Genomic DNA, 23,851 nt, shown 5'->3' with positions numbered 1-23,851 from the left:
ACTTGAAAAAATTTTAAATTGGAATTTCTTTACAATAAAGTTTATTCAAAGTCTCAACTGATAGAAAAAAAAAAAAAACTTGTAACTTTTAGAATAATTCTGTCCCTCGAGTGACAGCTAACTCACAGCTTCCACTGTTAAGTTGGCCCTGCTTTAAGCTTGCACATATGAACAAATATACAGTAAATTAAGTAGTAGTCAAGGATGGATCAAAATCATATGTATGGTGAAGATGTAAGAGGGAAGTGGTGTTAAAGGATACAAATTGTTTTCAGAACTCGTGGTTTTAGTGGTACTGATGTGGAAGAATTAACCTTCCCCCGGGGTTGTTTGGTGAAGGACACTTCCCTTTGACTATAAATCTGGAGTTTCAGTTTGGGTAGAATCCACTGAGTCCACCATCTGGTGGGAAGGAAATCTACTGTGGTCAGATCTGCAGATCAGGGGTTTGTATGTATACACTGATGACAGTGATGCTTATAATCATGTCGTCATCTGCTGAGCCCTTTCTCAGTGCCTGGGCCTGTGGAGTAGATATTCTTATCCATGCAATTACGGACAGTGCCGTGGTTGAGAGCATGGGTTCTTCAGTTAGATTGCTTGAGTTGAAATCCCAGCTCTGTCAATTACTATCTTTGTGACCTTTGGCTTAGATGATGTTCTGTGCTTCGATTGCCTCATCTGTAAAATGAGGACAGAAGAGTACCTACCTCATAGCACTTTGAAGATTGTAAGAAAATAGCACATGAAAAGCTGAGAAGAATAGCTGGCACGTAGTGAGCACTCAGTAAACATTCGCTAGCGTCACCCTGTTGTTTTTCTCCTGCCCACAAAGAAACTGTGCCACTTTCCTCCACTTCACAGTGTTAATCCTGCTGGTCTTTGGGGATGGTACAGGACATCACTTCCCTTCCATGAAGCCTTTTTTTAAACCCTCCCAGACTAGTCTAGGACCCTCCTCTGTGCTCTCAGAGTCTGCTTCTACTACCAGGGCCTTTATCAGGTTGTGTTGTAATTGTTCCAATATTGGCCTGCCTCCCCGACTAGACTGCAAGTACCTAAAGGTCAAAGATATACACCCGAATGACTCCCATAGTGCCTGGAACAAATAGGTATTCAACATATGTTGTCTGGATAAATGAATGAAAGTTTAATTAGCTTATTCAAGGTCACAAAGCTGGTAACTGAATGAGAACCATGTCTTATAAACGTAAATAATAAGCTATGGGCAACATTCCCCTAGTAATAATAATAATACATTAAATTATGATTCAAGACTGACCATTACTTACAGAATATTGTCCAAATTTATTGAAACTCTACAAATTTTGGCCCTATCATCCTTTCAAACCTTTATCTACTGGGCATATACCCAGAGGAAACCATAATTCAAAAAGACACGTGCACCCCAGTGTTCATTGCAGCACTATTTACGATAGCCAGGTCATGGAAGCAAAGTAAATGCCCATCAGCAAATGAATGGATAAAGAAGATGTGGTACATATATACAATGGAACATTACTCAGACATAAAAAGGAACGAAATCGGGTCATTTGTAGAGACGTGGATGGATCTAGGGACCGTCATACAGAGTGAAGTAAGTCAGAAAGAGAAAAACAAATATCGTATATTAACACATGTATGTGGAACCTAGAAATATGGTACAGATGAACTGGTTTGCAGAGCAGAAATAGAGACACATATGTAGAGAACAAACGTATGGACACCAAGGGGGGAAAGCGCGGGGGATAGAGGGGGGTGGGGGGATGAATTGCGAGATTGGGATTGACATATATACATTAATATGTATAAAATAGATAAAATATGTATAAAATATGTATAAACAAGAACCTGCTGTATAAAAAATAAATTAAATTAAATTTAAAAAGACAACCTTTATCTACAGTAATACTTGCCATCTCCCCTGCTGCCAACATATACACTTGGCTCCCTACCCATAGGGTTATCCTTGTTGATCCCCATAAGTTTGATCACTTACACTCTCGTCTTCTCTCAGACAGTTGTCAATATTTATTGAGCCTACAATGTAGAGGCCTGTGATGCTCTGTGGATACAGAAATGAAATCAGAAGGTGATGACATTTGAATTGGGTCTTGCAGAGGTGAATCCAGTCTTCTTACTAGCTCTTCTTTGAAAGGTATTTTTGCTAAACTGAAGACAGGGAATTTGTTAATATTTGTTCCAAATTCATCACCTAGACTTAGCTCATAGATTGGCATCAACAGATTTGTTGAATTAATGAATCAGGCTGTAGAGAAAACTTTAGGTTTATAATTAAAGCACCTTAAAACAACAACAACAACTACGTTTAACTTCTCCCTAACCCTTTTGATAGTAGCTGGAACCTCAGAAATTGGCCATTGAGCTTAACTGATTTTGTCAAATGATTTACTATGTAACAGAGCAGAATGCTGTTGGCTTCACCAGCTGTGCCCAGAAGAGCTCCATGTACAAATTAGCCACAAATCATGTCCCTCATCGTATTGTTGCTAATGGTGACATTGAAGACCTGAAATGCCTACATTAGTCAAAAATATATTATTTGATGCCCCTGACAGTTTACATCTGAAAAGAAAGTGCTTTTCTCTGTGTTGGTTTTTGAGGGAGTAAACGAAATTAAACACACGTACGTATATGTACAGGTATGCATGCATGCACACAGGGCTCCCACCTGCCCTGTGACTGTTCTGCAACCTGGGAAGATTTTGTAGCTCCCCTAGTGTTAGGGGTAGGAAAGGAGCTAATGGAGTGCACCTTGGTGATCACAAAGCAGAAGGACTTCCATGCCACAGGTACTGGGTAGCTGCCCTTGGCTCTTACTTTTGGAAAAATTCAGTAAAGTATCAGAATGATTAAAGAAGAAAATGAGAGAGCTGGAGGAGCTGCCCTCCTTCAAAACAAACATTTGAGACAAAGGCAGTCATTGCGATTCCTGGTTGGTTGACAGCATGTAACCTGTTGTTGCTTAGTTTAGTTTATTTTCATAGTGTAGTTGGTTTGGTGCTAGCAACAGGGACTTGGGTCATTTTGGCCCTTTGTCTCTTTTTATTTCACCTACATCCTTTCTCTGAGAGCAGAGAGCAGAATGAATGTTTATTTTCAAGCTTTACATGTTACTTCATATTTCTGTAGAGTCTGTGGACTTGAGGTACAGTGACACTGTCATGAACAAACAAACTATTTGTGGGGTTCCTGGGAGTTTATTAACAGTGAATGTATCTTCTCGGCAACAAGAGGAGATCAGAGAGGCTTGGCCAATATGTTCACGTACACATACAAACCAGTGAGCCAATATTTGAAATCAAGACTCTTCCAGAAAGGCCAAAATATGTTTTATATTTATGGACCATATACATGAGAGCCCCCCAAACAAAACAAAACTTACAGTATTTCTGATAAAATTTAAAAAAGTCAAATTCTAACTGTAATATCCGAAGTAGATACTTGGATAAGGGTGAGGGGTAGAGGGCAGGACTGAGGAGGAAGTGAAATTTCAAAAGAATTGTAAGAATCAGTCCCTGGCTTACAAGAGTTTGCATTCTAATTATAGAGACAAATAAGTCAGCTAAGTAGAGGGCAAAATTATGTAGTATCAAATACCTAATGAGATTTGTAAGACAGTGTTTATACACTAGAGAATATTTTTCACCAAAGGACCAAATGTCCCCCCTTGAGGGGAGTTCAAAACGTGTGAGGGCATTTTTGGTTCTCACAAGGAGGGGATGTTGCTGGCATTCAGTTGGTGGAGGCCAGGGATGCTAAGTGTCCTACACAGCATACAAGGTAGTTCTGGACATTGGAAGGAATCCCTCTCAAAATGCTGATAAGCCTGAGGAGAAACACTGCAGAAATTCGAAGAAGAACTCAGTGCTCTGGCTTAGCTAAAGCCAGGTCTAAGACGTACCTGGTTACTCTGTGAGTCATACAAAGGTTGTTTCCCTAAAATCAAGGAAATGGCCTGCCTCATGAAGGGCTTCAGTGATCAAGGTCAGTAAAGGGAAACATGTTCATCATTCTTCTGCCTAAAAGGACAGATTCTTTTAGCATTGATTTAAAGCTCTAAGGAATCAAGACCCTTCCTCTGATGATGCTTTCTGATGGCTCTCTGTCTATGTTGAAGTAAGGAGCTGAAGGTTGGAGGCTCTGGATTGAGGGTAGTTCATTTCAAAAAGGTATTTCTACATTTGATGTTAATATTGGTTATTTTGTAGGCATTTTTATGCCATCCAAAGGATTTTAACGTTTAAAAAAGTTTAAATAGTTTTCATCTGAAAAATACTGAAAAACAAAATTAGATTTTTAAATACCTCTTTTCTAGAACATGCAGCTTGCATTTAGTTACCAATAAGAATTTTTAGCAAACCAAAATTCTTTAAAAAAGTAAAATGTAACTGGCAAAATAAGTGTGCCATTTTTCATTCTCTCTTTCTCTAAATACTCCTAAATATTGTTTATTGAAAAATTAGGTAAAACTTGATCTACTGGAAAAAAATTGACCTAGGGTCTATTTCTTGGTTGAGTCTCTATAGTTATCACCCCCAAGATATGAAACCAAAATTTGTATCCCCATACCTAGGATAATGCTCGGCCCATGTAGATAGTTAAGGTGCATTTAAAGAATAAATCTATATTTAAAATTATTTTAGGAATTATAAATAATTATATTTTTACAAATATTCTGAATAAATATATTTATAAGTAAATATAGGAATCAGATTCCTAAAATTTGCACTCAGTTTATTTAGAACAATTGGGAGACTAAGTACTGCTTTTATCTCACTTTAGAAAAACCTGAGAAATGCTAGAGGATTTGTTCTTAATAAGTTTTTTGCTGCTTGCTTTAGAAAATAATTTCATTTCCACTCAAGAATTCATTATAAATAAAATTATATCATTTTTATTTGTATACACAACTTTTATATGGATATTACATTATTTATTATTCCACATCAAAAGAACATAGTTATTTCTACTGGTTTCTTTTAAAATTTTTCTATCTGATCAACATCTAAGATATAAAGAAGAGATTTATTATTATAATAATAGCTATCATTTTTTGAACACATTCTGTGTTCTAGGTTCTTGGCCAAATATTTTAAATACATTATCTCATTATTCCTAGCAGCAAATTTAAAGTAGGTACAACCATTAGTGCCATTTTACAACTACAGAAACTGAGGCCTAGGACATTTGGGATTCTGATTTCTGTAATATTTTCCCTACTACTATATGATATGTAAATAATACCTTGCAAATATAATTTTTGAAAGACAAGATGAATGAACATGTTGCCACATTGATCCCTTTACAAGAGAAAAGACACATTGCAAGTTCACCTTGGTTTATACTTAGCCCACAGTGTTTTGTTTTTCTGATCGCCAACAACTAAAAACTATGAAACTGAGTATGTTTGATAATTACTTACTTTACATTAAATATATAACTTATTTAAGTGCAAAAGTAAGTTCGAAGAAGCTTGATAAGTGAGGCAGAATTAGCTTCCTTTTGAGTGAACTTTCAAAGCAATGGTAATAACTCGCTAAGAAGAATGGACACTGGCAGGTTTGAATCCTTGGTTGCAAGCTGACACTTTGAGGGAATGTTCTTAGCAAAACACTCACTTCAAGGGAAATTAGGTCAGGCTTCTGGAACATTTATCATGTGTACCTGTCACCAGCAAGACCCAGTCCTTAAAGTGAACTGAGATCACAAACAATGATCCCTCCTGCTCTGGGTTGCAAAGGACACTCTAAACCAATAGTTCTACAAGTATGTGAGCTTGGCAGAAACTCCCATAAAACTGAAGCCAACGCCCATATAGTTGCTGTGGGAATTGAATTCCTTAATACTCTGTTTATAGAATTTTGAAACAGCAAATGGATTCGGTCTGTTCTGAAAAACAATCTGTCCCGTGGCTTGTTTGGAATAACATCTAGAGTTGCTATAGAAGGATGTAGGCAGACAACGCATGTCTGCTTTGGAAGTCAATTTCACCAGCCTCTGCTTGTCTCACGCTGCACAGCCAGGTTGGTTTTTGCCCAAGTCAGGGTATTATTTGCATAAAGGAAAGGCTCCCTTCTACTGAAGCTAAGGAGTTGCTCATTTGATGTAGAAACTAGAGTCATTAGCAAAATCCAGAGCTAGAGAAATTAGCAAAATCCAGAGCAATGGAAGGTAAGATAGAGTGTATGGTAAAACCAAAACAACATAAATGAGTCATAACTCAGTGTCCTTTCAGTAATCATGTGGCATCGTTCGGGTGGTTTCAGAACAATGTCAGCAAGTATGGGGATTCCGCATAGAAATTTGAGATTGCACCTGCATCAGTTTATGTACATTTCAGCTCAATGAATGTCATTCATTGAGAGTCTTATGGATCAAAATGACCACATTCACCAAGCAGTCAAATCTCTATATCTACTAAGTTAAGTTACCTTATCTTTGAAAGGAAGTAATTAACTCATCTTTTTCATAAATTCTTGTTGAGTAAACATACCTAAAGATGTAACAAAAAACTGCTAATTTATATGTAAAAATTGTTGAAGAAAAAGGTGATATTATTAAATGTTTGTGTGGGAACCTACCTTTATATCCCAAGAAGAATAAAAAGAATAAATGGATAAGAATAAATACTTCATTTCTGTGTTCCATTGTCATACATATAGTGAGGACCCACCATATGCTAATCACTGTATAAATGGCGGAATTAAAAAGATGAGATAGATACAGTTCCTGCTTTCACTGAACTCTCATTTAAGTTGTGTCTGTGTGTGCATGTGTGTGGGGTGTGTGTGTGTGTGTGTGTGTGTGTGTGTGTGTGTGTATGTATGACAGATCCTTAAACAAAAAATAATGATACCCTGCGTGAAATGCCAGAGGTTATTTTAAAACTCAGGAAAAGAAGTCAGGAACTTAAAGAAATTTTGTCTGTGAGAGGTATCTTGTGAAACAAAGTTTTGTTTTTAACTATGTCCTTAAGAAAGATGGGGCTGTTATAAATAGAAGCCCAGAAGATTTGAGGGGCTGAAGGGGGAGAGTAGGTATGGAAGAAATCTACCAATGATTTCTTGCTGGAAGAATTAAAAAAAAAAAACTTTCATTATCACACTCTATTAAGCCAGGACCAGGAAACAATTTCTAATCAGCACTCTGATCTGGGCAGAGATTGTGCAGCCTTTTGTACCAGGCCTCAGATCTGTGTTCTCCATTCACACATGCTCACTTCCAGCTGTTGTCATTGAAATCCCACATAATCTTTCAAGGTCAAAGGGCAGTCACCCATGGCTGCTGCAGTTAAAAGGTTATGCTGATTTCTGTTGTCAAATATTGGCCCTTTTCTCTTCCAATCACTCCCATTCTACTTTTTCTAACAAGAAAAATCCAGGCTAGAATTGTATTACATGACTTTAAAGTCTTAAAAGTGTTCCCCCATTGTGCTAACACGACATGGCCTGAACAGTCTAATTCATTCTGTTATATTTCAAAAAGAATTTTCTGCTACTTCTAAAACACTTTGTGTTTGTGCTGAGCCAGCGAACTTCAAAGTCTAGTGGCCTGCACAATTTGTGGCATGCCGTGGTATCTGCAGAAATGTATAATATAGATCCTATAATTTAATAAATGCTGTGAATTATGGCATCAGTAGCTAAGTAATTGCTGGGTGAGTAGGAATTGCACAAAAAAATGACTTTAAAAAGGGTGGAAGCTCTTTGTATTTTGTGGTTCTAAACATTAACTAATTTTATTATATATTTAGAAAATGGGACCTACCTATTTGTAATTTTTTTTTTCTTTTTGTAGTCTTGGACAAGTCATTGCAAGAATTCTTTTAAAATATATTGCTTCAGTTCATCAATGATTTTTCTTTCCATCCTTGCTGAACCAAAATCAGTGTTAAGTGTCTTAAAATTAGCACATGGCCCCTGGTCATCTTCTTTCCTTGTCATTGCATGTGTCCTCAGGTGGTTTAGCAAAGAGGGCTCTCTGTGAATGTTTTCACAGCAATGAGAATTAAACCTAAAAAGGAAGAACAGAATGATGGGCATTAATTTTTTTTTTTTTCTGTTTTACATCCATAAACCAGGGTAGCCCTCGGGTGATACAGTTTCATGTCTGTTTCATTTAAGATAATCAGTTTCTGATGTATTCAGAGAATGCATTTCCTTTTTTTTTTCTCTAGTATATGTAAGAGTTTATAAGCAGACACTGAAGCTATTACAAATAGCTTGATCTGTTTGCAGATTAACAGTTGTTACTGTCCAAGTTTAGAGAAAACTTTGATTCAGAACATAGAAACAATAAGGTTGCTTAAAAACCCCTTTTAGTTCAAAACCAGGTTAATTATGAAATACTTTTAAGTTTATGATGCATTAAAAATAACAACATTGGGCTTCCCTGGTGGTGCAGTGGTTGGGAGTCCGCCTGCCGATGCAGGGGACACGGGTTCGTGCCCCGGTCCGGGAAGATCCCACATGCCGCGGAGCGGCTGGGCCCGTGAGCCACGGCTGCTGAGCCTGCGCATCCGGAGCCTGTGCTCCGCAACGGGAGAGGCCACAACAGTGAGAGGCCCGCGTACCACACACACAGAAAACAAAACAAAACATTAATTTTCAAATATTTATAAAATACTAATCTTATTATGCTAATATACTGGAACTTACTTTTTCTAACATGAAGCAAAAATTTGTTTTTTTTACGGTGCTTTGAAAAAAAATTCCCTAAAGCAAGTGTTTCTCTGTTCTTGTACAAAGCTAATTTGTAGCTGGGTCCACTTGCAAAATATCTATTTCTGCTTATTATAGGTATAATATATGTATAATTCTAAATGTTTAGGGGCAACGGGAAAATTAATTTGCTGACATGACAAAAGAATGAAAGGAAGAATGTTTAGCCTGGGGGAGAGAGCGGGGCTCAGGGACTGTCTTCATATATTTGAAGGGTAGCAAAATGGAAGGGAGATTACATTTATTCTGCCTGTTCCAGGGGCTAATGAGGTGAAGTTATAGGAAGGCAAACATATTAATGAATTATTTTTTAAAAACCAAACCTCATTATTTTATTAGTCTAAAATTCTTTATGACACAATGATTACTCCATTACTAATGATCTTTAAGATCCCTTCATTTCCAGTTCATTCTGTGATGTCATGCATCCAGTATTTCTAAACATACAAATAGGTAAAAATCTTTTTTCACTTTTTATTTAAGCGTTTTGATATCTATTAGACATAGTCCTTTAATTAAATGCTTAATCACTTGTAACTCAGATTCATAAACCCTCTTTATGTAAAGTCGAACCATGAAATTTAATTTAATGAAATACTACTCTTCCCTTATTGACTGCAGGAATTGGTAAAAAGATGTGATAAGGCCTCTGGGCTAGATTGGATAATCAAGTCTCTAGCATTATATTTGTTGGATTAAAATGCAATAAAATTCATTATATAAAGATAACAAACCTGTGTTCTAATCCTAATTCTGCCACTAGCTGTGTGACCTTAGGCAAGTCAACCTCATTGAGCTTAAGCTTCCTTTTCTGTAAAATCAGAATATTGCCAACTACACAGAGTTGCAGGAAGAATTAGAGCTAATATGACTAAAGTGTTTAGCAGAGTGCCAAACACGTAGTAAATACTGAATAAATGAAAGCTATGGTTTTGATGAAAATTAATGCTACCTAGAGTTGTTCTATGGAAAAATTTTTCAGCTAGGTAGCTTAACTTTATAATACCTGTTACCAGCTTGATCCATTTCCCTAATGTAGATATTTTAAAGTGATTGCAAGTTAAGACGTGGAATATCCTTGAGCCTTGCCTTAAATGTGTTAATTAATAAGCTCAGAGAGTTCAGATTCTGCTTTCCCCTTGGCACATTGGTACATAAACCAAATGGGGAAAATAGGAAAAGGAGCAGAATAGTGTATTAACAGAACAACATTTGCCAAAAAACAAATGGTATCCTTGTCAAAGTATTTAGGAAATCGTGAGTTAAATGATATTAAGAAAGTTTGTTTATTGCAGGAACTTTCAGAGGCTTTAATATGTAATTTTTCCTCATCATTCTCCAAGGGTGGGTGTGATAATGTTTTCTGAACTTATTTTACTGTGGAAATCTTTATTTAATATGTATTTGTGTCTTTGTTTTTAATTCGTTTGTGGTAGAGCATTTTGGGGGACTATTCTACATAGCACGGTTTGGGAAGTGCTGATATGAACCCTGATATGGAGGATGGAACATATCAGTATTTGGAGAAGAGCAGGTGGGACATCTTGGCTGCAACACAGAGAGTATGTATTTGGGTGGTATTGGAACTACTACCTGAAATGCTGAGAAGGTGTATTAGAGGCCAGATTTTGAAGGGCTTTAAATACCTAGCTAAGAAATCTAAACTTAACTCTCGAAGAAATCATGAAATACTGATGGCTTTATTATCAGACAAAACACACCAACCATCCATGCATTCTCTCCCTATTGTGCTAGTAGATTAAAGTGGAGAAAAGATACCTAGCTGGCGTCACAAATTTCTTTGCCTAGAAGGGCCTTACAGAACACTTAAATAAATAAAATACAATAAAGAGTATTGGGGAGTGTGGTATATTTGTAAGCTCGCTCTCAGTTTAAAAACCTTTGTATGCAAAAAAAAAAAAGAAAAAAAAAAATTAGTACTCTGCTAGCCAAGCAAAATGTGTTTGCAGACTGAAGTTGGCCCTTGGGCTGCTAATTTGTAGCACTTTCAATTCAAAAGGGAAAGACTGGCACTTATGTTGGTTAGGTTAAGTACTAGGCTGCTATAACAGAGACCAAAAAAATACGTGGTTAAAGTACATTAAAATCTATTTTTCTTTTTGTAATTGTTCCAGATGACAGGCTAAGTTGGCAGGGGGGTTCCACTTCACACCATCATTCAGAGTCCCAGCTTCCTCTGTCTTATTGCTTTCCCATCCCATGGGCTCTGTCTTTGTCTGCAGACCAAACTATTAAAATTCGGGCTTAATGGATCAGTAGAAATATACCTCCACCCCACCTTAAAAAAAAACAACAACCTGTTTTCTAAGATACTCCAAAATACAAGTATAGAAGGAAAATGTGACTGGACGTAAGCTAAAATAATTTACATTGTGCTTTAAAGGGCTACTAAATGAGGGTATCTCAAGGCGCTCATCTGAATCACTGAATCAATATTCATTACACACCTAGAAGCAGAGATTGTGCTGGGCCCTGTGGGCATCATCAGATCAGGAGACACAGCCTGCTCTCACCTGGTTTGTTGTAGGAGTGCTGAAGGGCAACAGGAAAACAAATCACTGTCAAATAAAGAGAAAGAGCCTATGACAGAAGGCACGTCAAGCTGAAGGTCTACTCAACAGTATTGATTGAGCACAGCTGCTAAGTATGGACTGAACTGGGGGGACGGGGAAGAGGAAGGAGCCACGTTCCCTCGCTTCACGCGGCTCATAAGCCAATGGGGAGTTCACCGAAGGAGGAATGAAAATTCCAGGGAGGAACAGTTGATGAGGTCAACTTTTCTTTAGGAGCAGGAGAACGTGAGTTCTGTGAGAGCAATGTCTTTGGGATTTAGCTCAGGGTCTTCATGTCACAGACAGTCCCAAGTACTTATGGAATGTAGATGGCCTGACATTGAGGGAGCTCTTTTCTCTTTGAGGAGCCCAGACCCAAGCATGAAAAGTCCCAGACATTGGCCTGGCTTACCAGTGACGGGACCATGTTTACCGTGGGAGAACAGACTAGAGATACACTCGTCCCTCCATATGCGTGGATGTTGGTTCCAGGACCGTCGTGGATACCAGAATGCTCAGATGCTCAAGTTCCTTGTGTAAAATGGCACAGTTGGCCCTCAGTATCCACAGATTCTGAACCCCCTATACGGAAGGCAGGCTGTACATTCTTTGTGGTGAAATGACCTGTGAACTGCAGTTGGCCTACATCTACTGGCCAGATGAGGTTGATAATTTAGAGCTGAGAGCTTTTGCTCTTTCAACAGGACAAACAAACATACCACCTCATGTATAAACTTTCCTCCTCAGATACATTAACTCTGTTTCATGGGCATTTCAACTTTCTTTAAAGACCAGCCCTCCAGATGGTTTGTCTGTTCCTTCCCCAACATGTGAAGGTTCTGCAAGGTTACCTGTGTCTCTGCAAATCGAACTTTTTTTCCTTTAAGAGGTAGATAGATGTGCAGTCCCTTCATGAGATAAGATTTGGTTCCCATATAATGGCATTTTCCATAATAACTGCTGATATCATCAAGGTAAAGAGAGATGCTTCTTCTAACCACCCATAACAGAATTTAGCTTTTTATATTTCTGCCTCTCTGGAAAGCCTAATCTCTCCCCACTGTGAGTATGACTGACTCCAGGTATTGAAACCTGTGCTGTAATTGGAAATTCATTGAACAAGACTTCAGTGAGGGAACTATTTTAGCCATTTTATCTAAAATGAGAAAGAATCTGCTCCTTATTTCAATGTCCTATGCAATTACTCCTGAACAGTAGTTCAGAATTGGAGAGAGTCAGATCAGTGTGCAGTCTGGCTTTTCACCTGAGACATACTTAATGAAAGTATATGTTTTGCATTCATTTCTGAGAGGCCCTATTCAAAACATAAATCTTGGGACCTTTTGGGAATGTTTAATCAGCTTTCTATCTGAAGATCTTTTAATGCTAACGTCTGAATTCTGAATTACGTACTTGAATTTGCCTTTTTATTGCCTTTTCTGTTTTTCTCTCATCTTGCAATAAAGTAGAACATCAGGATGGGTGTTATTTCCCTGAAAGTCATTTTTGTGATTTGGTTTGTGTTAGTAAGAACGAAATACTAATCTGCTCAGGTTTGCTTAGTAATTACGCTAGCTGTGTCATTTTTTCCATCATTTCTTAGGTTTCATTTCTCGTTGCTATCTTCTTCTAGAGTTCATCACTGGGTTTCCAAATAATTGGTGAAGGAACAAAACCAGTTTCATAGTCATTTAAAGTTACATGGAGTGTTTACACTGGCCTTTCCTTGGGGACTTATTATAAACATGAAATAGTCAAGGCAATCTGATAATCTCATGATACTGTAAAGGGATGGTGGCTTCAGAGTTTGTGAAGTAATTCTACTCTTTATTGTTATTTTTCTGGTTATTGTACCTTGACATATATTTCATCTTCTAAATTACACATATTCTATTAAAATGGCTTTAGGAGGCAGGTTGCTGGAAGGGAAAGGAGGATCCAATTGTTATTTTTGCAGTGACTTTCAGGGTGACACAAAATCCTAGCTTTAGTGTGGGACTAGATCCGCCCCTTATGTCCATTATATAACGCTGCCCTTTATCTGTGTTTTTATTTGGTCTCCCAAAAATATTAACCATAATCACAACACTAGGACAACCCCAGACATTTCTCATCAGGGAAACTGATAGCACCATCTCGATTGGAAGCTTTGTCTAAGTGGTTTGCCCATCCTGTCCTTGTCCTGTTTAGTTGGGAGGAACTATTTTGATAGTTTATTTTAATAGTTTTTAGGTGCACGTTGGCTTGATTTCATTGCTAGAGGTGAGAGAGAAAAAGAGACAGAAATAAGAAGTTCTGTTAACGTTTTTATAAAAAAGGAAAGAAAGCATATTGAACCCAATTTGAGTTGTGTTCATTCAGAGGCATGTCTGGAGTGCGTACTGCATACCAGACACTGAGTTAGGACCTGAAGGGCTGGAGACGCAAAAGATGCACTCTCTCCCCACAGAGGGCTCACAGTCTAATGTGAGAAAAAGACGAAATTACAATTCAGTGTGCTAAGTCCTAGGTTAGAGCCTAGTACACCAGGAGAATATTGAGAAAAGAGAAAAGAAGTCTTCGCCAGCAGTGGGGGTAACCAGGAAGGTTTTTGATAGAGATGACAACAAAGCTGAGATTTAAAGGACAAGTAGGAGGTGGACAAACAAAGGGTATGAAGGACAAGGCATTTCAGGGAGGAGCATGTATTCCTTTCGGCCAAGAGGTAGGGCTGGAAGAGAAAGACAAGAGATAGAAAATGAGCCTGAAGAGGAAAACGGAGGGGGTGTGGAGGTCGTACGCCACGTGAAGGAGTTTGTACTAAACCCTGAACACTCTGTGGGGCTCTTGCAAGATTTCTGACAGGACAGTGAGCTCTGAACACATTGCGTTTATCTCAGATTCCTCAACACCTTGTTCTTTTCTACCTCAGGGCCTTTGAACATGCCAGTCCCTCTGCCTTAAGAGCTCTTCCTCCTTCTTTTCCGGGCTGTCTCCTTAGTATCTTTCAGATGTCAGCTCTTAAGAGAGACCTTCCCTGGCCACTGTTTCTAAAGTTTTTCTTATTTGTTTCCTTCATATTATTTATTCCCTTTATAATTTTAAAAATAATTCATTTGTTTTAGATTTTCAGCTGTGTCTAATCCTAGACTGTAAATTTCCTGAAGGTAGGGACTGTGTCTCAAGCCCTTGGCCCAATGCCTGGCACACGGGAGGTGCTCAAGAAGTATTTGCTGAATAAATCACCAGATTTGCCCATCAGGGAGACAGCTCTGGCTGCAGAGTGGGGAGCAGATGAGAGGAGAAGCCAAGACTGATGACAGAGAATGTAGGAGATTGTCCTATCATGCTGGTGAGAAGTAGGAAGAGCCAGGGCCACAGTTGGAAGGGAGAGATGGAGATATACATGGAGTGAAGAAACAGTATGAAATGGAATCAGTGGAGATTGGTTGGACATGAGTGTTTGTAAGAGGCGAGATTCAGGGATGACACCAAACAGAAAATGAGGTGAACAGTGGATGGTTCATTGAAGTAGGGAATTCAAAAGAGTAAGAACAGGTTTTTGGAGAGAAGAAAAGGAACTCGGCTTTGGACATGTTTGGTCTGAGGATACCCGTGGGCTATCTGGATAGAAATATCTAATAAACATTTTGATTTATGGGTTTGGAGCCCAGGAGAGAGATCTTGGCAAAAGATAAAGATTTGAGAGTCATTGGCCTATAGATTCATTCATGCACTGATTCAACAAATATGTACTTACTAACTGCTGTGTCCCAAGTATTAAATACAGTGGTGAAGCAAGCAAACATTTTTCTAGTTTCACAAATATCACAGTCAGGCTTGGTAGCTGATATCATGGAAATAAAGAAAATAACATAGGGAATATATATATAAGGAGAGATGAGTACAGATGCTGGAGAACACCAGTATTTAAGAGGTGGACAAAAGAAAAGGAACAATCCGGAGAGGATGATGGTTTGAATGGATGAACACTCAGGTTTCCCCCTCCCAAGTCCTTATGCTAAACGAAACTAAGTTTTCAAAATAGATTGGTTGCTTTTTCCGGTGGCAGGATTAAAGTACGTTCACATTCACTCTGTTCAGAAATTCATTTTAAGTCATCCTTAAAATAAGGAATTTCACAGGTTGGAACTGAAACAAGTATCAGCCCGCAAGCAAGTGACGCAGACAGAGATGAGCAAGAGCTGGAGATCAACCCAGATTTTCCCACTCAGTTCTGAATTTCCTTGCTATTGTTATATGGGTCTTAAGTCAAACTTAATGTACGTTGTGGTTGGATTTCCTTTGTTATGGTCTGTGGGATAAATGTGATGTTAACATTGTCACAGTAGAAAGAGATATTGTGCTGTTTTGCCAAGACTTTGTTAGAAATATTTATTTATTTATTTGCTTGTTTATTTATTTATTTATTTTTACTTCTCAGTTCTTTTAACCCAAGAGACAACACCTCAGGCACTTACCAAGTAGAAGTCAACTAAATACCTGGGTGTGGGTTGTTTTAAGAGGTGAAATTTCTTAGGCCCTTCTTCAAATGAATTTTGCCTTTTTAAAAAATTGTGGTATATATACATGATTCTGTTTTTCTTTTTTTTATTAAGATATAATTGGCATACACATTCTATGAGTTTCAAGTGTACAACACAGTGATTGAATTTGTATGTACTGCGAAATGATCAGCCCAATAAAGTCCAGTTAACATCCGTCACCACACATCGTGCCATTTTATTTTAAAAAAGCAAGTTATGATTATTGTATATTCTAAAAAAGAGCCGCTTCATCTAAAATATCATAGATTGTATGTTTGATATCAAAATTGACTGAAAATTGTCTTTTAATTCTCAGCCAAAACATGTTTCTTATGCAAAAGTCCAATGTAACCAAAAGAAAAAGAATAATTTGTAGGTCCCTTTATAATTCTACAAAGCATGGTGATTTTTTTTGCATGTGTTTATGTGCATGATATTTAACAAATTTATTGGTGCATAAACTATGCCACAGGTAAACTTGCTTCCTTTTAGTAGTGGGTGAAATCTTGCTTTTATCAATAACATAAATCTTATTTATTGATTGTTTGTTGTACATTCAGACTAGTCGTATTTCTTACATTGCGTTTCTTAAAAGTATGTTTCTTATTTCAAAGAACACTCATTTTAAAAAAAAATCCCTTCAGCCCACTACTTTTCCTTGACCCTAATTTTAAAGCAGATTACACTAGCCCTATAAACAGATCCCTCAACTAGATGCTACCTGTGAGACTCAGAATCAGAAGACTTTGGAGGCAGAGAGGGAAATGACATTCATAAATTATGTATTCCTTGCCATTTATAAATATGTTCCTGTATATACCATAAAAATAAATAAGCAGTTGACAATTAGATGTAATATCAGATATCTTAAAGGAAATTATATCCAGCAAAAATAAAGCAGATACAGAAATCAAAGAGTAAGTCATTTTGAACAATTAATTTATTATCTTTTCTCAAAAAATAAGGTTCAACCCACCCCTCCACAAAAAACTCTTGTCTCAAAACAAATATAAAGTTTTATTTGTGCTCAGAAGAATTTGTGTTTATGTTTCAAGGGTTGGGGCTTGTCTTTTGCAGTCTGACTTCTTAAGGATTCACGCTATGGTGCCTGTAGAAATGAAGGGGGAACATCTTTAAATCTTGTTTGGTTTGAAGGAATGGATAGCTAATCCCGATCAGATGTTTCTTTAGAGAACAGTGTTTAAAAACTGTTAGGGAATTTAGCTATCCTAGCTGATTCTTAGGTAGGCTGTTTTCATCCCGGTTGTGAAGGTCTCAGAGGTCAGCCAAGGTAACCATTTATTTTAAATCGTCTTTTGTTTCAGATTTCCTGTTGAACTTTTTTTTTTAACCATTTCAAAAATCACCCAGTTGTTGTGTCGTAGCTTTCCATAAGCTCCAGATTCAAAGATTCAAACCAAAAAACCATCTACGTAACTAAATGACTCTACCCTCCTACGTGACTCTAACTAGAGCAGAATATGAAATTACACTTCACATTTTTTGATCACAATGAAACTAATATTTGAAATTCTCTTGTCAGATGTCTTCTATTTATGACACTTCGCTTCTTTTGTTTTTGTTTCCCCAGGACATTTGGGCTTCCAGGACAGTTTTGTCACATCAGGGGTTTTTAGTGTGACTGAGCTAGTAAGAGTGTCACAGAGTAAGTATAATTTTGCTTTGATTTGGTACAGATTTGCCTTGGGTTTGTGCTTACCTTTTGCCTAGGCCTCCTAAAGACATAAATACCTTTCAGAATCTCCTTTTCATACTCCCACTGGAAGAATTTTGCCACGTAGTTTGTTTGACAGCCAAGAATTTAAGTCAGGAAAAATTAATATCATTTTAATGTGAGACACAGGGAAAGAACTGAAATCCTGAGTGTCTCACATAGTCCCTAGTCTATAGCGTGAACCTGTTTTAAAAAAATTGAGGCTTCCTGGATTTCTAAGAAATTCTGAGTTTTAAAAGAATTTGTTTTTGACCTTTAAAGAATGCTAATGCCCTTAGCATGAGTGACACCGTGCAGCATGATCATTACCAGCTTGTCAATAATCACCAACAACAGTGAATTAAGAGTACCTGTCACCACCCTGTTCCATTGATCAAAGGGTCATTGATTGTATTTTTGCTATGACATAATCCAGACAGTCCAAGGAGAAAGTATAGGATTCTCCCTCTCCCTCCCTCCACCCCATGTAAACACACACACCCCCCCACACACACACTCTTTGTTTTTATTTAAAACCATACCTATATTACCCACAAAAACATCTTTGTTTTTATTTAAAACCCTACCTATATTACCCACAAAAACATCTTTGTTTTTATTTAAAACCCTACCTATATTACCCCTGAAACTAACATAATGTCATACATCAATTATACTTCAAAAAACTAATAATAATAATTTTCATCACACTTCAAACAACTTTGCAGGCCTTGAAAAGATCATAGGCCTTAGGCATTGTGCCTATTGTGCTTAATGGATTAAAATAAAAGTTTCTGGCTAACATTAAAAAAGTGTATCTACAATGACTATGGTGTTCTAGGTCCCAATACCAAGGAAAATTATACTAAATATTAAAATTTTATTTTTATTTATTTATTTATTTATTTTGCGGTATGTGGGCCTGTCACTGTTGTGGCCTCTCCCGTTGCGGAGCACAGGCTCCAGACACGCAGGCTCAGTGGCCATGGCTCACAGGCCCAGGCACTCCACGGCATGTGGGATCTTCCCGGACCGGGGCACGAACCCGTGTCCCCTGCATCGGCAGGCGGACTCCCAACCACTGCGCCACCAGGGAAGCCCTAAAATTTTATTTTTTATCCCCCTTCAACTTCAAAATACCACTGGTGGATAAAATTTACATTGTTGAAATTGGTTTCAAGCTGCATCAAATTCTTTGTGGAATGAGGTGGAGTAAAAATAAATATTTTTATTTCAAGTTCATACCCTCCATTCACTGTATTACAGTCTTGCAAGCTTGACCGAGTAAGCAAGTCAATCTCATGACAAGATGTCAGGTCAAGCAAGCCCAGCCATCCTGATCTCACAGGCTCAGGTTCTTGTCTGTTCTTATTTCTTAAAAATCCAGAAAGTGGGATACAAGGTGTGGGCAGGGGATCTGAGGGTGGAGGGAGAGTCTATCCGCCAAGCACTGTGCTAGGCTTTCATGTATGTTACATAAAATTAATCCTTGCAATAAACATGTGAGATTAAGAAATTACTCTCATTTTTACAAATGAGTTAAATCGAGGGTCTAGTTAAGTCATTTTTCCAAAGTCAAACAAGTGGGTAAAAAGTTAAGCTAAGTCTGTATAGCACTGCAATCTGTACTCTTAGACTAGCCCAAAGGAACTTGAAGAAATCTACAACCTGAGACTAGACAGGGAAAACAGCAGGCAGGTAACCATGGGTGTTAGAGTTCTACAGTCGGGAACCCTTGGTTAATGCTGGGATGTGCTGGTGTAGGGGTCAGAACCCTAAAGAACGAAGCATTATGAGCAGCGAGGTATGACTTGGAATGGCGAAGTTGTTGCCATAAGATGAAGTGTGCTTAGAGTACCAACCAGCGAGCTGGAGAGAAGATTGCCTTGTTAACTTGGAGGATACGTACTGCCCTAGCACAGCCGATGACCCAGTTATTTGCCGTAGACAAATAAAAATGCATTTGTAGGTATATATTTTTACTTTTTTAAGATCTTTAAAAGGTGATCATCATCGTACATTTTTCTTGCAATTTTAATAATAAGAGTAATATAGAGTATATGTATTAGAGGATAACTGTCCTCATGGCATTACTGGGGCATATATTCATTCATAGAGCCCTTACTGGGATCTAATCATAGCCTTAATGAGTGAAAAGAAAACCCTTTTAAGATTGGTGCACAAGACCTTTTTAATTCTACCCTTGCTGCTGTAATACGTACATTTAGTCTTCATTACCGTCAGTGTCCTGAGGCCTGGGGGTTTGCATGTGAAGGCCTTCACTGCTCAGAACCATCCCCAGGATCTCATCCTTCTTCCACTGTCTCTGTGTCCCTTTAAGGTCTTATATCCCAAGCCTTATCAGTTCCAAACTTGACTAGATTTCCATTCAGTCTACCACACGTGGTTGCCAAGGGAATTCTCAACCTGCCTTCGAGATTGCCAGGGGGTATGGCCGGACCACACATTGAATCTACAGAGGGACCTGGTTTGTTTCCTGTCCCTGTTTAGAGGGCTGTGTTGCTGATGCCTGGCATAGCGAGCATCCTTCGGCCCTTGAATGCTTTTCGATTCTGTACACTGCTGTGTAATGGCTCTAGGACTCACTCACACATGCCCTCATGCTGACTGCAACTGTTTGGCAAGAGTGGGACTGGGCTGCGTCAGCTCAACCATGGCTTCTGGCCAAACTGCCATCCAGAGCCCCCTCCCTCCTCCAGATCTTTAATCCAGGTTTGTTCAGGGTCTGTGTCTCGAGATTGCCTTGGCTGATGAGGGAAGGGTCCCCCAGCTCGTGTTTCCTCACCCACACACCTTTCTGAAAGACGTAACACTCAGACCGTATGATGGAGTCAAAATCCTTAACCATTCCTTACGGCGCTGCCCACCTCCCCACATTAGAAGAGCCAAGCATCCATTCTAGGGGTGCAGTGGACACTTTTTCCAGATAAGTGGGGCTGGGGTGCGTTCTGTAACCTTGAGATAGAAATAAGCTAACTGGCATGTAAGTTGATTAAATGCATGACGTTAGCCCTGGTAGGAGCATAATGTAACCTATGAAAAATTACAGTAGCCAGCATTTATCAAGCAGACACCAAGTACCAGGCACTGTGCTAGGCACCATTCAGTCCTCCCATGGTTGCTGTTATTGTCCCTTTTTATAGATGAAGGAGTCGGTGATGCTCAAAGTTAAGAAACTTGCTCTTTTCACTCTACTGTACTCAGCTAGCTGCCTGTAGACATTTTTGTCATGACTTCTCCTATAACTGCATTATAGAACTAAACGATCCAAAGATTCTGTGCTTTTATTAAATTATCATTTCTTATGAGAGTTGATAAACTTTTCAATTGTTAATATGTGCATCAAACAAAACGTTTACATGATTTTCAGGTAAACCAAAACAAGTAAAATACTTAATTACAATTTTTTTCCTGGATTTGTTTTCAGGTTTGATTTTTTTTAATGAATAGACTCTCAATATCGCTTCCTCCCCAGTTTCCTCTATGATTAACATCTTTTGTCAGTGTGGTACATTTATTATAATTGGTGAGCTGATATTGATACATCACTATTAACTCAAGTCTGTAGTTTACATTAGGGTTCATGCTTTGTGTTGTACATTCTATGTGTTTTGACAAATGTTTTACAGTATCATACGGAATAGGCTATTACAGTATCATATTATTACACTATTACAGTACCATACGGAATAGTCTCACTTCCTTACAAATCACGTGCGCTCCTACTACTCTTTTTCCCACTCCCCCAACAAGTGATCTTGTTACTCTTTCTCATAGTTTAGCCTCTCACCTGGATGTTTCTAACGGCCTCAGTGTCTTAGAATTTCTTCCACTGTGCTGCCCATTTCTTCTTAACTTCCTCCTGTCTGTCCCAGCCCCACCCAGTCCCCCCAGTCACACCTGGGACCACATACGTGGCCCAGAAATTTCACACTAATGGTGGCCTCAGCTTGAAAATTTTCCCTCTTTCTGGATCTTTCGAATTCAGTTTTTAAATCTGCTAATACAAATATTGACATTCCCGAGGTTTCCCGTTCATTTCTGTTTTTAGTTTTCCTCCTTTCAAATTTAATAGAGGAGGGAGATGCTATTTCAGTATTTCCTCATGAGGATTCACTGAAATAACTGTGCTAAGTTTGTTGATTATAATCGTGTTACTACAGGGTGGCCATGGCCAAGAAACTCAAGAGAAAGCTGCTGGCTTAGCCTTGCACATTCAGAGGTGAAGGGTCAGGCGACAAGGTTGCTTGACATGAAATCATCCTCCTCAGATGCCCGGGGCTGTTGGAATCAGGGCCTCCTGCTGCGGTCTCCCACCAATTCCCCTCTTACCCTTACCTTCTGCCTGCCTACCTTTTAATTTTTTGCATCATCCAGGCTCTGTGAAAGGCAAGAAAGGAGAGTTCTGTTTCTCTTAGCAGCAAAGAGAGTACTGTAGCATAAAAGTAAATGTATATTCATTCTCCTCCTACCTTTTCCCCCATGTGCTAGGACCATCTGAAAGTAGTTCTAGTTATTTATTACTTTGTTCCGGGGGAGGGAGGGCGACATACAGACCACTAGACACGTTGTCAGAGAGAGAGAGAAGTCTTCTCTGCTCTGGGGGAGGGGGTTTATAAGTGCTAACGATGAGGTTCAGAATCATTAAAGTTGTTTTAGCATAAGACTGTTAGGAAAGAGACAGGAACCATCTGTTGAAATGGCTCTTACATGATGCTGCATTTTAAAACAAAGCCTTCTAGAAGCATTTTCAGATGGGTCTCTTTCCCATGAAGTTGCTACAAAGAGAGCCCACTCTACTGGTGGCTAAATTGATGCTGCTTAGATAGCTCTCTGTCAGCACCCTCTCTTGTTTATTTTGCACCAGTGTTTTCCTCAAAGTGTGTGCTTTTGAGGCTGTCAAATATCCTTCCTGGTATGCACCCAGAAAATCCTCCCGAAAAAATCCACTACTTCTGCCCATATCCTTCTAAAGTGCTGACTCTTTTATTTGAAGTTGGTGGAGTGACTCTGAAACCTTAAATACTTCACTGGGAAAGAGGAAAACCGCAAATACACACAGGCCATTGTGACTCTGGCCTGACGGGTTCTAATTTTCTAGCAGTGGTTTGTACACCCGAGCTGGCTGCAAGGGTTAAGTAAACTTCGTGGCTGGGTATGATTTCATGGCCCTGGAATTTTGAAAAGCCAGGGTTCTCAGCACACTGTGGCCAGCCTTAGCGTCTTTGGGTGTGAAAACCACTCTCAGTTACCCAGACTGATTTTGGGTTCCTGTTGCATTGCTGCAGAATCTATTAAAATCCAGCAGCTGAATCGTCCTGGCTCTGCCACAAAGCTAGGCTGCTGGGTGGCTACAGGATTCCCGAGTTGTTTGTCAATGGAGAGTGGGAGTGAATGGAGCAAGGCATATGCCTCAGCCTGGCATGAGGTGGCACCCTAGTGGCTGTTTTCTGCCTTAGAAATGTGCACTCTTTCTGGATTCTCACACGAGAATTGTCATGAAGATCCAGATTGCAGTTCATTTGTAAAATTCTCTCTGAAGTCTCTAGGTCCTTTGTGTGTCTCTGGGGGCCCACATCCACACCCTTGGATTTTCTGACCGGCAATTTAGTAGGAACTATTGTCAATAGTCTAACCTGCCGTGATGGCGCTACTACAACAGAATTAACTCAGCTCCACGGTGCAATAAGGAAACGAAGGTCTTTGGTAGGGACAAGCCCAAACTTGAAAATTACGAAACGTTCCTGCAGAGAAGGACTCATGAGGAAACTGGTGTAGGATAAGGGATTCCGGATGTCCCAGTCCTTTGGGATGCTGTTTATTTGCCAGATTTTAGGTCTCTGTTGTGGAATAGATTTGAAACTTTCTTTTCTGAATAGGTGGCCTGTTGGTTCACCTTTGATCATGGCACTGGAAATTATTTTTAAAAATAAGGTTATATTCTTACGCAAGCTCTCCTTTCGAAAGAAACCATTTGGGCTTGAGCATTAAAGGAAGAAACAAAAAGATTATAATAAAAAATACACTGCAGCCCTAGCATGAACAGTGGCTGTGACCTTGCCTCTTGTTTGCTATTATACAATTCAATGGCAGTCCACTCAAACTATGCTCTCGATCAATATCCTATTAAAGCAGCACAAAAAGTCTCCATAAACTTAGTGGTTAGCTATGTTTATAAATGGAACTCGGCATAATTAGATGGTCAATAGCAGGCTCTACTAGTAATTTTAAAATGAACATCACACATTTTCTATCTGTAGAAGTCAATGGCAC

At 38.8% G+C, this 23,851-nt stretch overlaps 1 protein-coding gene across 4 annotated transcripts in view; it reads left to right on the top strand.

Annotated features, from left to right (window-relative positions):
• NFIA (nuclear factor I A) overlaps positions 1-23,851 on the top strand; it is a gene marked incomplete at its 3' end in the record, with an annotated part of 387,320 nt that overhangs the window by 218,662 nt on the left and 144,807 nt on the right. For all 4 annotated transcript variants that reach the window (XM_082651779.1, XM_082651780.1, XM_082651778.1 and 1 more), the window contains exon 4: positions 17,435-17,509. In XM_082651779.1, the coding sequence (XP_082507905.1) occupies positions 17,435-17,509 (75 nt within the window). The remainder of the gene's footprint in view (positions 1-17,434; positions 17,510-23,851) is intronic.

This window comes from Grampus griseus (assembly GCF_964374135.1).
Source record: "Grampus griseus genome assembly, chromosome: 1".
Lineage (NCBI taxonomy): Eukaryota > Metazoa > Chordata > Mammalia > Artiodactyla > Delphinidae > Grampus > Grampus griseus.
This window is presented reverse-complemented; position numbering and strand designations above follow the sequence as displayed.